This window comes from Haemorhous mexicanus, chromosome 3 (genome assembly GCF_027477595.1).
Source record: "Haemorhous mexicanus isolate bHaeMex1 chromosome 3, bHaeMex1.pri, whole genome shotgun sequence".
In the NCBI taxonomy this organism is placed as follows: domain Eukaryota; kingdom Metazoa; phylum Chordata; class Aves; order Passeriformes; family Fringillidae; genus Haemorhous; species Haemorhous mexicanus.
In genome coordinates, this window is record NC_082343.1 from 23,398,669 (window position 1) to 23,413,790 (window position 15,122).

Consider the following 15,122-nt stretch of genomic DNA (forward strand, 5'->3'; position numbering starts at 1 on the left):
AAGTCAGCCTCCTTTCTGGAGAACACCCACTCGAGAAGGATACTGCAGCATCTTCATGTAAGTCTGTATTGCCTGGAGCCATTCTGGGATTGACATGGAGAGCTTGTAGTTTGGCACTGGTGGCACTGAGGGCTGGACACAAGAAAAAAGATAAAGAGGTTAGACAGGCATGGCTCCCCGCAGAGCAGAAAAGTGATTTACTGAGCAGTGGCATGTGCTCAGTGCAACACAACGCTGCAGCACACATGGCTTAAGCCCCACGTGAACTCAAGCATCAGGCAAAGTCATCCTGCTGACCACGGGGGCTGCCCCAGCAGCAGAGCCAGCCCTGCCCTGAGAGGCCATGGCAGGTTGATCATCAGAGCCTCCAGCATCCCTCAAACACCATCCTAGGCAGGCAGGCAGTGCAGCACAGAAAGCTCATGCTTCCCATTCCCCCCCCTGCACAGGGTAGTTTGGATGAGCAGAGTCCCACTACTGACTCTGCTGTTTTTCCTCCCTCAGGAAGCCATTTCAAGTCTAATTTCTGGCCTCCTTTACCACAAGAGAAAGATAAAAGGAGACGAGGATCCTAGGCTGCATAATTTCCCATCTGCCATATGTCTGCAGCACGTTTGCTGGGGAGGGAGAGCACAGCACCTAGAAGACCACCTGGGACCCAAATATTAATGACATTAAGACACTTAAAGATATAGACTGGCAACATAATGGGATTTTTCCAAAATCTCATAAGACATCTGCTTGTGCCTAAGCATTTTAAGAAGGCAGGCCCTCAATCCACATTTAATCCCCACAGCTATTTGGCTCCTGAGCCTGCAGCCATGCAGGAAAGGGGCACAGCCTTGTCCCAAGCCCACTTATTTTAGGGGTGAGACTGCAAAATACGGGGTCAGCAGATCTTAAAGCACAGCTAAAAAGAAGTCAGCACAATTATCACAAACACAGTGGAGGAAGCAATTTGAATATTAATGCAGATTCAAATTCAGGAACCAGCAATCTGGGCAGCTGTGACAAGGTGCAACGAAAAGTGTCTGTGGGACCACATTGTCATAACCATAGTTTAAAGCTCATAAAGTGACATATCCTTGTCCTTAATACACTTTAAGTCAGCAATTACTGATAAGAACAGCAAGTTCAGGTGGTATGGGGCATCTCTGCCACAAAGACTTTCCTCTCCAGCTCCCATCTCTGATAAGATTGTGTGTTTGCTTTCAGAGAATGAGCACCAGTAATCCTAAGGCAACAAAATTTACTACATGCAGCAAGTTACTACAGTGAAACAGTAAATACACCTTGGAGAAGAGGGGAAAAAACACCAAACCAGAGACTCCTACACTCCTGGCACACAGAAACAAGCTGTAAGTGGCAAGCAGATGGCAAGGCTTCCAGCTCGCCCCCGCCATCCCAGTGCTACAGGGGAGCCGGCACGCCTGCACACATGGGCTCTCTCCTCTCACCAGTGGGAGTTATGAGCAAGACTCATTAGCACTTCTTAATCATGATTTTCATGCCTAAGCTCTTCATTAGAGGATTTTTTTTTGGTTCCACAGGTTCCTTTCCCACCCAGCCCCTTTGGGCTGGATGAATTATTCACCTGTCCCTTCCAGCACGAAGGCACACCTGGACTCAACACACCAGATAAGGCTCAAGTTCCAGAAGCAGCAAGGAGCTGACAAAGGGAATTCTGGCAGGGCTGTCACACCTTCCTGGGGTGGCCATTTCTGCTCCAATACACTCAGTCCTTTGCTTCAAAGATACAGAGGCTCTAGGTGCATGCATTGCATTTACACAACACACAGAGGCAATGGGAGCCCCAGCCAGTGAGGGGCCTGGCTGCTGCAGAGGTGGGGATTTCACCCTTTTCCCAGCCCACATCCTGCTGTGGGACCCAGAACAGCATCCCACAGGGACAGCAGCAGTGTGAACAGACAGCCCCTCCTGAAACCCACAGTGGCCACCCTCACCAGAGGGGATAGGTTCAGACTCCAGGTGAGGTGCTCCCCATCTCCAAAGTGGGGTGATCACATTTCCCAAGGAGGATGATGGTATCACATACCAGAACATGGCCTAGAAAAGAGAACCAGGGTTTTCCCACCAGAGCATATTCCAGTTACCTCAGCTGGCCTGTTGAGCCAGAAGGCTCAAGCCCCTCCAGATCTCAGGCAAGAAGGGAGGAGCATCCATAAGCCTGAGCCCACACAGGGCAGCACTGCTCTCCTCTCTCCAGTGCAGGGCAGGCAGGACACACACCATGCTGCCAGCCAGGCCAGGCAGTGGGAGGCACATGCCATTCCCACTCCTTCCAAACAGTTTTCCCTCCCTGATTCCTGCCCCAGCTGCAGGAGGACTGATCCTGGGCACCCACCCAGCATGGAGCAAAAGCCAGGGCTGCACGATACAAGTGCAGGAAAGCACAGCTTTGTTGTGATTGAGGATGCAGCCCTCCAGCTCCTGGTATGCATCCACAGCAGCAAGGAGCAGGCAAGAGGTCATGGATGGCAAGAGGAAATGCAGACACAGCACTACAGACCATGAATTTGTAAAGCAAGTGAAATTCAGAGATGAGTCAGATGAAAAGCCTTGACCTTTTGTCAGTCTTTCCAAGGAATAGCAGCTCCAGACAGTGGAGCTGCTGCAGTGCAACACCACGTGGCATAGCTGGAGACTCATCCCAAGGCTGGAAATGCTGTAGTCTCACTTCACCACAGATATCCTGTGTGGAACTCCTTTTGCCCGAATCCACTGTCTCACTTAATGACCAGAAAGTCATTTTCTACCAGCTCTCCCTGCAAGCACACTGTTACTCAGCATGGATGAGGCTGACAGGCAAGAGTCCTCAAAGCTTCTGAGAGGTTTAATTTATTATAATCTCCAAGTACCTCCAAGAACAGGTAAAGGATTGCACAGCCCTTCCAAACTGTGAGCCTGCACTATTTGCAGAGCTCAAGCCAACAGTCAGAGGTGGGGACCCCACAGGTTCCAAAAGTGCCCTTGCAGACAAGGCAGCTTTTTGTAAGGACTCTGCCTCCCGAGAGAGACGCAGCCCTGCACCTCTGCAGCTTGCATTTGTTCCAGTAAGGGCAACCTCACAGGCACAGTCAGAAGCTACTTACCACCCTGCGTGTATGATTGCTGAGACTAATGCCAAGATGATTAGAGCAATCAAGTGGAGCTTCTTGGAGAGGGGATGAAAACTCTCTCCCATCACTAGGAATTAAGAACAGATCAGATGCAGAAATGGAGCAGTTGCACATGCCACTCAGTCAGCCTGAACCAACTACCCATGCAAGCAGATTACAAATCGTCTTCTCACAGGCAAAAGTTTCCCTCATCACTCCCAAACCTGGTCTTTTGCAGGGTGACACATACCCTGCAGCACAAGCCAATTAAAATAATTTGTACCACCATTTAAGGAGCAAGTCTCCAGTCACAATCCTACTCTGACCCAGAAATTGCCATCACAACTTTGGTAATCCATTACCACTTTGGCAAAAACAACCCTGCTCCTAACCTTCATTTGCTCACCTGAGCTCTGCTGGCCCTAATAAGGACCAGACAGTCCCCAAACCACTCTCTGACCCCAGAGGTGCCACACTTAGCCAGCAAGAGCTGCTTAGTCACAGAGGGCACCAGGTCCTCCAGCCCCTGAAGAAACTAATCACTGTAACAGGGATTTTGCTTCTGGGCAAAATCTGTACTCTGGAGGAGTACAACTCCTACAGCACTGGGCATTGATCGTCAACATCAAATGATGTGGCCAGGCAGATTTCAAAACATTTTTATTCTGCCCAGCTTACACAGATGCTACAGGGAGTGAGCCCAGAGCTGTGGCACTGAGGAAGAAGCCATGGGCAATGCTTTCTGGGACATTCCCACAGGAATACAGTGTGCAGGCAGACATGCACACTGGCATGTCTCTCACCAGATGCTTTGTCAGTCACCACGGGTGTCACCAGTAAAAGCAACATGCTCTGGAGCTGGGAAGTAAAGGATGAAAGTCAAGTCTAGCACGTGCTTTGCCACCTCTTAACACCAAATGGGCTTGCAGGCCATCTAGACTGGCATAAGCTGGTCAGGCTGCTGAAACAAGAAGTTCTCCCCAGTCCCTGCCCCTTCACTTCCACCTCAAGTCCTTGTGTAAGTACAAGATGAACCATAACAAGGAACCACAAACTCAGCATAACCTGATTATTCTTTAATTGGATATGCTTCCCCCATCCAAACAAAGGCTGGTTCCAGCACAAGGAGAGCAGAGTGGAGAGAGATGGTCCCTTTTGCACCTGCACTGGACTGAACATTGCAGAAAAGGCCTTTTCAGCCCGCAGCTTATTTGACAAGCACCTTCTCAATACAGCACTACACAGCTAGATTTCAACTTCCCTGTGCACAGAATTTCCTTTCTACTCCAGGAAAAGAACAGGCATATGGTTCATGTCAGTATCACTGACAGCTTGGACCATGACAGCAGCAGCCCAACCATCTCACCCCAGCACGCAGAGGGGTATGAACCAAGCCAGACTTCAGCGGTCAGCTCACATTAATGCTGCCTGATGTGAGGACTGAATCAAGCTCAAAGTCTGCCAAAGCAGAGAGTGTAAAAGACATTGTGATCAGTAATGCAGCACAGTGTCAGGAAGCCTTGGAACAACAGCAGACATCCAACATTTTATTTGCTGTCTGGAGGAAAATGACTTGGGTGAGGCAAAGCTATTTGGGGCTTGTACGGAGGAACGTACCAGACAAAAGCATTTGGAATCTTTCCACATACTGGAAAAGAAATGTCTGAGTTTTAAATCCCTTGTTACATTTGAGGAGCAACGCTGTGTTTAAGGAAACACCTGTGCTCCAAAAGCAAAAGAAAAACCTGCTTTAAATTGCACAAAATGCTTCACTCAGTCCCTGAAGATTTCTTTTAACTTTTGTTTTCTGTTTTTTTCTCCCCAAGCTAAAAGGAGTAATTTTCTTTCTGCTTGTTCCCAGGACGCCCACTGCAGCCCCTAAGCACCCCGCAGCCCCCGTACCCCGTCCTGGGCGCTATCGGACAGCAGATGCCCCATCCTCCTCCGCAGTGCCCCGAGAGCATCCTCCGGGCTGCGGTGTCACACGCTCCCAGCCGGCCCGGAGCCTGCCCGGCCGCTGGACGCGCACAGAACGCGGCGGCCGCCGGACGCCGACATCGGGCTCGGTGCCACCCGCTGCTCCCGCACGAGGGGACACTCGGCGGCTCCGCCTTACCCGAGCCAGGCGGGCGGCGCTCCGGATGGCCGCCGCCACAGCACCGCCGTCGGGGTGCACCCGCTCCACGTGGCCCCACATCCGCTCCCAGGTCTGCCCGTCCATGGGGAAGCCGCTCTTGTTCACCAGGAAGAGCGAGCCGCCGTCCCGCTGCTGCTCCTGCTCCTCCTCCTCCGAGCCCCCGCCGCTCCCGCTGCCGCCGCCCGCCGCCCGCGGCTGGGCGCTCCGCGACCGGCCGCCCTCCTTGCCGGCCGCCGCACGCCGGCCGCTCCCGCGGCAGCCGCCGCCGCGGCCCGCCACGCCCGTCATGGCCCCGCGGCCATGCCCGGGACCGGGACCGCTGCCGGGATGTGCCCCACGGCCTCGCCGCCGCCCGGCCGCTCTTTATGTCTATGTGTGTGTATGTGTGTATGTGTGTGTGTGTGCGCGCCCGTGACGGGCGTGCGGAGGAGGCCGGGCGGGGGCGGTCCCTCGCTAGCGACGCCGGCCCGCTCGCTCCGGGCGCCCCGTCCCGACCCCGGTACCGGCCGCGGCCGCGCAGGGGGCGCGCCCCGCGCCGCGCGCCATGCCGCGCGTTACCGCGCGACCGGCCGCCCGCCCGCCCGCGGCGCGCTCCCATTGGCCACCGCAACAAAGAGGGGCGGGGCCAGCGGGGCGGGGCGGGCCGCCACTGGCCGAGACGCCGCCCGGAGGCGCCCCCTGCCGGACAGCGCGGGACACCACAACCGGGCGGCGCAGTCCGAGCGCTTTGGCCCGCAGCCGGGCCGAACAGAGCCGAGCCGAGCCCGGCCGAGCCGAGCCCAGCCCAGCCGAACCCAGCAGAGCCGAGCCCGGCCTCTCCGAGCCGCGGCGGTCCCCTCAAGCTGCACCCAGCCCAACGCAGCCCGAGCCCAGCCGTGCGTCCCAGTCCCCAGTGCGTGATGGAGGCCGGAGGATGGAAGTCCTTGGAGAGAGCCGGGCTGTTCGTTCTTCCCAGCAGAGCTGGAAGACCCGCTGTTAAGCGCCCAGCGGGACGGTGGTGGCAGTGAGATCCTGAAGGCAAAGCGCTGCCGAGAGAGGGGCCTGTGAGGGGCGGGCAGAGGAGCGCCCAGGCCCGGCAGAGACCGCCCTGGCCGTGCTGCCCGCTCCGGCGCCCACCATGCCCGGATGGCTGTGGCCACGCTCGGACGGCAATTTTCAGCTCTTCATGTCAAGCACAACAGTGTCAGTGTAATAATGCATCTCCTAGAGCTGTGAGTGACCCCCCCATCAGATACAAATAGTGTGAAAAACATTGCTGCCATCCCCTGACCATGCGCTCCGATACTGCTGCAGCTCCAATCTCCCCTGCCCCCAGACAGGAATAAATTTCTGCGGTGCCCTAATCAGCTTCCCGAAGGCTCTCAGGAACCAGGAATGCATGATGAGTTGCTAATCACTCTCCACAGGAGCCGATGTCTCTGTGAGTCCTACCAGTAATCCTCCCTGCAGTCCCCTGGCCACATGGTATGCCAGAATCTCATCAGGGGGTTTAACAGAAGCGAGGACAGCGAAAAGCTGTTCCATTGGCTGAAGCAAATCAAGGGCTTCAGCTTACATGGCTTGCCCAGTGTCAGCTTTCAACGCAGTGTAGAAACCCCCCAAACTGAATGTGGGGCTCTCTGTGTAAATGGCAACACAATCCAGGGGAAAGGGGTAAAGGTCAGGGTGGATTTAGAGCTGCTGTGAAGTCTTCACCTTCTCCACTATGTCCTGCATTTCCCTAATCATCAAGCAAATGCTGCAGTTGGAGGGAAAATGTGCATCCATGCTGGGCAGAGATGATACACACGCCCACACACACACCCTGCTGGGTTTGGAGGCAGGATCCCAGGGGAAGCACAGTCTCGCCTTCTGGAGCACAGATGATGCTGAACATCAGCAAGATGTGAGGGCACCAAGAAGAGTTCTCAGTGGGAGATGATGAAACAAAGACTCAGAGAGGCTGCAGATGGCTGCAGATGCAGAGGAGAGGGCTCTCAAGGAGCCAGGGGAGGCTCAGGCGAGACAGTGCAAGGAAAGGCTCAGAAGTCTGTGAGTTCACTGGAGCAGAGCCAGGGGAAAGCCTGAAAATCCTTCAGACCTGGATCTTAGAACTAATGGGACAGTGCAGGTGGTGGCATCCACGTCTGAGCAGCTGAGGGGCACACTGCACGTGACAGAGTTGCTGGGATTACACAGCGGAATGTCATCCTCTGGGATGCTGATACACAAACTGGCAGTCACCTATATCCCAGAGCCTTGTTCCCTCTTGGAACAGGCAACCATGTTGAGGCTGTCACAGCCTTGCTCAGTGCTGCTTCACTGTCCAGGGCAGCCAGGAACCTTCAGATCATGTTTTCCTACACCCACCCACTTCTTAGCCTCCCTGGAAGGGTGAAGATTACAGTGATGCTACGTGCTTTGCAGTTCAAAGCCTCCTGCATCCACCATGTCAGGGCGTGCTCCGTGCCAGAGGGAAGGACTCTCCCTGGCCAGACAGGTAAGGGGCATGGCAAGGTTTGGACACCACAGCTCTGCTCACAGCAGTCTGCAGCATCCAGACCACTTCCAGTCAGGACAGAAAGAAAGAAAATTCTTACCAGCTCCTCCCTGATGCTCAGGTGGAAGAGTGACAAGTTGAACTCCCACAGGTCAGTCAGTGTGTCCAAGGCCAGCTGTGGGCTGGACAGGCAGGGCAGAAGTTAGCTGAGGCCCTGGAGATAAAGGCAACTTCAAAGCAACAGCCTAAGGAAATAAAAGTAGAGTTCCTAAGTCCCTAAAACTAAGGGAAAGTCTTAATAACCCTCTCACCAGCTACAAATTAGGTGTAAAAATAGAATAATGCTGCTTTGGATTAGCCAAAACTCTCCCTGGTATTAGTTATGAACAGATATTCAAGATAAGTAAAAGCAGGGTGGGATATGCATCATGCCCACATACCCAATGGCTTTCACCTCGTGGGGCCGCTTAATTGTAATACCATGACTCTCAGCAGTGCTGCCTTCCTCTCTCTGTTTGCCGGTCTTCCTCTCACACCAGATTCCTGCCCAGCCTCTGTTCCAGTGTGACAGACCTGTCTGACTTTGAAATTCAGTCACTTTGCGTGGATGTACCTTTCTAAAGCTAGCTCTGAACAACACTTCCATCTACAGTCTTACTCCTAGTGCAGAGCTCATTGCTACCACAGCTGCTTTCTAGGTCAAAGGAACTAATTTGATCATAGAATCATCATGTAAGAGGGTTTTAACCTTCATTATTTCCAATTGCAGACTCATTTAAATGCAGCATTCAAAAGGCCCTGCAGTGCAATTACACAACCAAGTGCAGGAAACTTAATAGCTCTTAATTTGCACCATGGCACCAAGGTGATATCAGCATTGGCACTTTTTGCAAGCAGACTTCTTCTCCAAAGTGCCACACCCACACCCCCACGAGGAGTCCCACTATCCTCTTCCTCTGAAAGCAAACAGCAATGAATTCAGCCCAGCCACGCAGCAAACCCTCACTGCCCTGTGATATTGAGCAGAGGAAGTTCATTCATGTATTTATTTGAACTTGTCTGGGAAAACACTTCCTCTATTACCCATTGTTTCCAAACAGCCCTTCTTGTGCAAGGAGCCAGCAGAAGGCTTTCCTGGGCAGCAGCTCCAGCCTGACCTGGCCTCAGAAGAGGGAGCTGCCGCCAGGCTGGGGAAGGATGACTTGTGTCATTTGCTGTCTCATGGCCTGTGAGGTCTCATGCTCCTGCTTTGCTGCCTGGAAATTCAGTGGTTTTCTGCTCTGCAGATCTTTTGCCGGCACAGCTCCAGCCTTTTCTAAGACCTTTGTAAGGCCTTGTCCAGACTCTGCTATCAACAAACCTTGTTAAGTGAAAATACTTCCCACTGTGAACAGAAATGCCACTTTGTGCTACCAGGGCCACATGGGGGGCAACAAACCCAGAAGAGAAACAAGTCCAGCAGCAGCACTGCAGCAAAGGATGGGCTTGCCAGCAGATTGCCCTGACCCCTGCCCTGCCTGGTCAGCCCCTGCTCTGTGACCTTGAACCCCTCCAAGCCAGGCCATGTGGCAGTTCCCCGGGTCCCAGTCCACAACAGCACCCTTCCAGGAGCCACAGCCACGGCACACCGCTGGCCCTGGTGCATTTGCTTTGATGCCCATGAAAAATGCGTATTTTATGATTGGCTTTTTGCAAATATTAAAATTAATATTATATGTGTTGTGTTAGAAAGTAATGCTGTATTAATTCTCTTACTGTGTAGTGTGTTAAATATAGTTTTAGGTTATAAAAAAAGTTAAAATAGAAACTATGCTATGTAGGATACTTTTTTAAAGAAAGGGCTTGCAGTGAGATAGCAGCCACAGGACACCTCAATCTTTCAGAGAAAAATAATTTATTGCCCTCTTATCAGAAGAAATTAACTTCTTCCTGCCTCGAAGGCACTGTTAGGATTCAGAGGGAGAAGTTGACACTGACCAGACTGAATCCTGTATTTGAATGGAATTTATGCATCATGTATGAAGTGTATGAATATGCAACAGGTTATTGTTTTTAAGGGTTAATCCTCTGTTAACGGGTGTCCTTTTTCGGGCTTGTGCTGCCCAGAAAAAGGTACCCGGACATCCATAACTCTTTGTTTCTATTGTCTCATATTGTCCTAATCCAAATTGTCCAAATTATTATTACTCTAATTGTATTACTATTTTTATAACCATTTTATTACTATTAAACTTTTAAAATTTTAAAACCAAGTGATTGGCGTTTTTCACGATGCCTCTGCATGCAGGCAGAGGGGAGCTACTCCAGCAGCCCAGCCAGCAGGGGCAGGAGACACGTTTTGTTCCAACCCTCCTAGGAACACAAGTTTTCTTTTGTGCAATAAGGGAGTGTTCAAATCTGCTGCCACCCAAGGCAGTGCTGGGAAGCAAAAGCTTGTTTATCTTTTCCTCCTTCCTTCCATCAGATGGTAACAGGACAGATCAGGACCTGGGTTGTTTCCCAAGTCAGTAAAAGTGGACACTTGCAATGTACCAGTAGCAGTTACTGGTGGAGCAGGAAATGTGCCCAGTACCTCCAGCTGGCAGCACTCAGTGCAAAAGCCTGAAGCCTGGATGCCTTCCCAGCGAGAGGTAAGCTGATGTCTTCACAAACAATTTTATGGGTGAAGGTGTGGGTGTTAACATCTTTGAAAAGGAGCTTAATGTCTCTACTAACTTTGGGCAGCAGGTTCCTTGCAGAGCCCACCCAGCTCCTGAACCAGACAAGTGGGGTCTGCACAAGCCTGAGTTTCTGAACTTTGGGGTAAAATAGTAGGTTCAAGGGGGGGAATATGTGGTCAGCAGTTCTGGAAGGCTGTATCATCCTAGTGCCTCAGCCAATGGGGAAAGGAAGGGGGCAAGGTGCAGCTGGGAGTTCAGGATAAAAAGAGGCTGCACCCTCCAAAACCTTGGGCGAGAAAAGTTTGCAGGCCTGTGCTCCGGTGGACTCTCCCTTTATGCGAGTAAAGTTGCAGGACTCCTCTGTCTCCTTTTTGGACATAAACCTCTGGTGTTTGTGGATTTTCCTGACACCAGCTTGAGCACGCTGCTCTGCTAAAGTCAGGCCAAGTGATCTTAATGGCTTTTTCTGCATTTTGCAGCCAGCAGAACAGCTGCAGTCCAAAATGGTTAATCCTATAGGGGTGCTTCAGCTTTGCAGGGGGCAGCAGAAAAACACACATCAAGAAAGTTTGCCTGCTTTAAGTAAATTGCATTATTGCAATACAAATATTGGCCCATTTCCTGAAAAGACCATTGTGACCTCATTTGATCCTTTGAAAGAAATATAAAATTTGTTTGTTTTGGGCTTTTTTCCTAAATTGAACACTCTGCTGAAATGGGATTTTTTTAGTGATAAAATGAAAGGTCAGACTGTGGTAAGGATGTAACCATGGCAATATGGGAATGGCTGTTCGTGCACGTTTGCAGGAGTGATTTGCATAACCAAGAAGAACAACTTTCTGTACTCATAGAATTTCCCTGTGATCACTGGGAAAGTAAATATCTAAAGCAGACTTTTAAAAAAAGAGCAAGCTATAAAAGAAATGCCTGAGGGTGTGCTTCCCTGGAGCTTTCCCCAGAGTAGCCCTTTCTGAGCACTCTTAACCCACTGTTTATTTTGCAATGGTCTAGCAGAAAAAGCAGCCATCAGCTGCTTTGGCTGCACCAATGAAGAACTTCAGCAGCATGTTTTGATTTCTGCCTGAGAAAGTCCAGGATCTCCTGCAATAATTCTACAGCAACAAACCATTACAGTGTTTATTTTACATGGGGCTAGATGGACTCCAGTTGTTCTCAGACTAGTCCAACAGGCAAGTTTTTCTTGCATTAAAAAAGATTTTTAAAAGCATTAAAAAAGAAAAAAAATCAAAGTGCCATGAAAAGCCTATAAATCAGACCTTTCCCAAAACTGGCCTGCAAATTTTCCCTTACCACTCCCCACTGCAGGTCAGCATGTCCTAGTAACCTGACCGAGCCTTGGCTGACAGTGAAATAACCTTTTCCATACTTCCTACAGTCACCTCACTCTGGTCTACAACTGATGCCATCAGATACAGGTGAAACTGTTGTTCCAGAGTGGTAGAACATCAGCATCCCAATTAGCCTGCCTTACTCCTGTCTTGTTCCAAAGTCTCAGTCTCAAACATTGCACTAGCTTGGGAAAATAATTACATCAATACAGTTTGCTCTGAAGGTCTTACTTAAAACCATATCACATGATTTGATCTCTGCAGCAAGCTCTGCTTATAAAAACAAGAAAACACTAATGTAACCTTCCATGAATATTGGCAATTTTTTTTTTTTTTACTACCCAGCACAATCACTTTTTTTTTTTTTATCTTTCCCCAGGGGAACTGCATAATAAAAATATAGGTAGGAAAGAACAGCAGTGGCTGAAAAAAATCTGCTACCTAGAAATGAGATTTTTTTTCAGCAATCATCATCACCCACAGGCCTTGTCACAAAGGAGCTGCCAGTGGTGGCACCAGAGGTGAGAGTCAGGACTTACCTCCACTGCCAAATGAGCACCTGAGTCATCCCTGCTTTCCTGGAGAGAGGAATGCACTGCAATAAACCCCTGCCTGCCTGAGGTTAGAAGCACAGTTGTTGTTGCTGATCAGAAATAAATTAAGCAGTGTAGTTCTGCTGTGGGATAACCTGTGCCCTCTAGGAATAGTGTGATGCTGGTTAGGAAACACTGACCAAAGATTGTCCTTATTATTAAAGTTCCTCAAATGCATTTTCTTTCCAGGAAGAAAGAAAAGGTGACTGGAAAAGTTATTAAGCCTAGCAATAGAATGTGTCATAAGCCCAAACACCAAAAGCCTTTGAATTGAGATGCTGTGTGAAATCTGCAAAGAGAAATGTGTGATTTACTGTTCTCAATGCCAAGGTGTCATGATGACACTGATGATTTCATCAAACGATTTTTGATCTGAAGCATCACTTCAAGCATCCCTGGGAGACAGTGTTCTGCAGATTAAGAGTCTCCCTTTCCAGAGCATGATTGAAGAGTAATCAAAATGCTGCAGAAGCACCTGAAGGTGACAGTAAAATTAAAATAACACAGTTATTTTAAAAATAGAGCTCTTAAAGAAATACAGTAATCTGGAGCAAAATTTTTTTTCAGCCATCTTTATTATTTGCCATGACATGAATGATAGTAATCTTCAGAGCAAACTGAAGCCTACAGGGCACCTTCTGGCTTTGGAATCAAACCCAGGAATGCTGTGTAATCACACAGGCTGTGGGCTTGGAGACTCCCTGATGCTCTCAGTGCACGCAGACATTTCAACTTTCTGTAGAAAGTTGAGATGAATCTCATGAGATTCTCGTATTCTGAGCAGATAAGGTAAGTCAGAGAAAAATCACACTGACCATGGGGCATTCTGTTCCCCAAAAGCTGGGGGACCTCTGTTTCTTCCCCTGGTGACAGTCTGGGTTGGACAATTTTGTCAAGCTTCTGAACTTTTGAGGCCTTCTCTACCCTTTTGAAGCTTCAGTGGGGCAGTGACAAGATGAGAAATCATGGTATTTCTAGGCTTTAGGCAGTAGGCTTTAAGTGAATTTCAGGCTTTTAGCATTAGGGCCCAAAGAAAATTCAGTTGTTCATTGGGAGCAGAAGATAACACAAATTCAAGTCCCCTGGAGCCAGTTAATGATCTCTGGGTGAGTCATTCTCACCCCTGTGGGACAGTGTCTCTTCATTCCTCACAGGATGTACATTCTATCTAATGCCTGCAGGGTTGTTCAGAACCAGCTGATGAATTATTCTGAGAAAATCAAGTTGCCTTCCAATATTTAGTGGAGAAAACGCCATGCACAGCCTTGGAAGCTGCACTGTTATATTTTAACTTCTTTTTCTCTTGGCAGCAAGCTGGAGAATTTGATTTCTAAAAGAAAAACTGATCTGCAGTCAGCTGCAGTCCCTCTATTAACTTAACCAAACTAGTGATAAACATCTAAAAAACCTTAGGACTGCCCCATTCTGAAAAAAAGAAAGTGGGAACTCTCTGGTTCAGCCTAATGCAGGCTAGAAAAATCTTCTGAAGCCTTCCATACTTTCCCAGGATTTTTCCATCTGATTGGAGTTTGTAGCTTTTGTAGAATCTTTTAAAGGAGGTTCTGTGTTTCTGGAAACTCGTAACACGAGGCCACAATACTGACAATGCCCTCTAGATACTATTTACTGCCTTTTTAATGGTCTAAACACTGTTACAAGCAGAAGTAGTTTACTGAGGAATCACTGGAAATTAGCACCCTGGAGGCTGAATTTTGATCCCTGACATTAGGCAGATATTAGCTTGTTACTCACAAATATATAATTACTCACAAATCAGTAATTATGTCTAACCATTGCCAATACTTAGCCTTTGTGACATATCTGCTGAAGTCCTTTCTACAAAGTTCAGGATATTATTGTTTTGTTTTCTGAAAAGTTGTTGTTTAATAGAGATGTAAATATTGATTTAGAACATGGTCAGATGGGGTTTGGTCATTGTGAAGCACAGACAGAAGGAAATCCAGCAGACTTCTAAGAAACCTTTCCAGCCCAGGAAGCAGCTGGACTGTTAGGCATCTGCCTATTTTATCCATACCCAACCCACATCACTTTCTGGAAGGGGTAATAATTGTTAACTTTGGATCACAGAGCCTCCTCCCAGCTATAGAAATAATTATCTGACTAATCATAGTCAGGATGGCTTCACATTTCCCATTTACCTGATGAGGTTTCTAGTGTTTTCTTGGAAGGACCGAGAATCTCACCAGAAAAAAAGAAATAAAACTACCAACCCCAAAACCCCAATGCCACAGAAACTTTAGACAATAATAATTTTCTGGGATTGTTCCTTACTAGCTGTGGGAATGTTTAAATTACAGTGCTAACTGGGGATATTGCCTGCAGCTTTCATAGAGGTACCATAAGAGGAACATGACCTTGTAGTCCTGGTTGTAAAATGAAGAACCCACCTGAAAATTTAACCCAGTGCTGAACTGCATATCAGTGTTGCTTTACAACACAAGGCTTGTGTTTGCTGTGCTCTGCAGCACCTGCAGCCTCCTGTGAAGCATCTCCTACACCAAAATAGCTGAGAGAGAATCCCAGCTTTGTGGAGAAGTGAGATTAAAAAAATGAAGCATTTTCTTACCACGACTCTGCATACTTTGAAGATGGTTCCCCAAATTTTGCTGGCTCACACCTGGGCTAAATGCCTGAGGGTAGGTGACAGAACCCTGGCAGAGTGCTCACAAGGGTTCTGCAGTGCTCCCACTGAAGACACCTCTGATTCTAACCATAACTGAATGTAATGTCTCACTTTTATCCTCTCTCAGAAGTTATCCTACCC

At 49.1% G+C, this 15,122-nt stretch overlaps 1 protein-coding gene across 1 annotated transcript in view; it reads right to left on the reverse strand.

Annotated features, from left to right (window-relative positions):
* VASH2 (vasohibin 2) overlaps nucleotides 1-5,544 on the reverse strand; it is a 34,982-nt gene extending 29,438 nt beyond the window's left edge. Inside the window, exons 1-2 of the mRNA XM_059841068.1 lie at nucleotides 5,236-5,544; nucleotides 44-132 (exon numbers count right to left, since the gene is read on the reverse strand). Of these exons, the coding sequence (XP_059697051.1) occupies nucleotides 44-132; nucleotides 5,236-5,544 (398 nt within the window). The remainder of the gene's footprint in view (nucleotides 1-43; nucleotides 133-5,235) is intronic.
* Nucleotides 5,545-15,122: the final 9,578 nt, after the last annotated feature.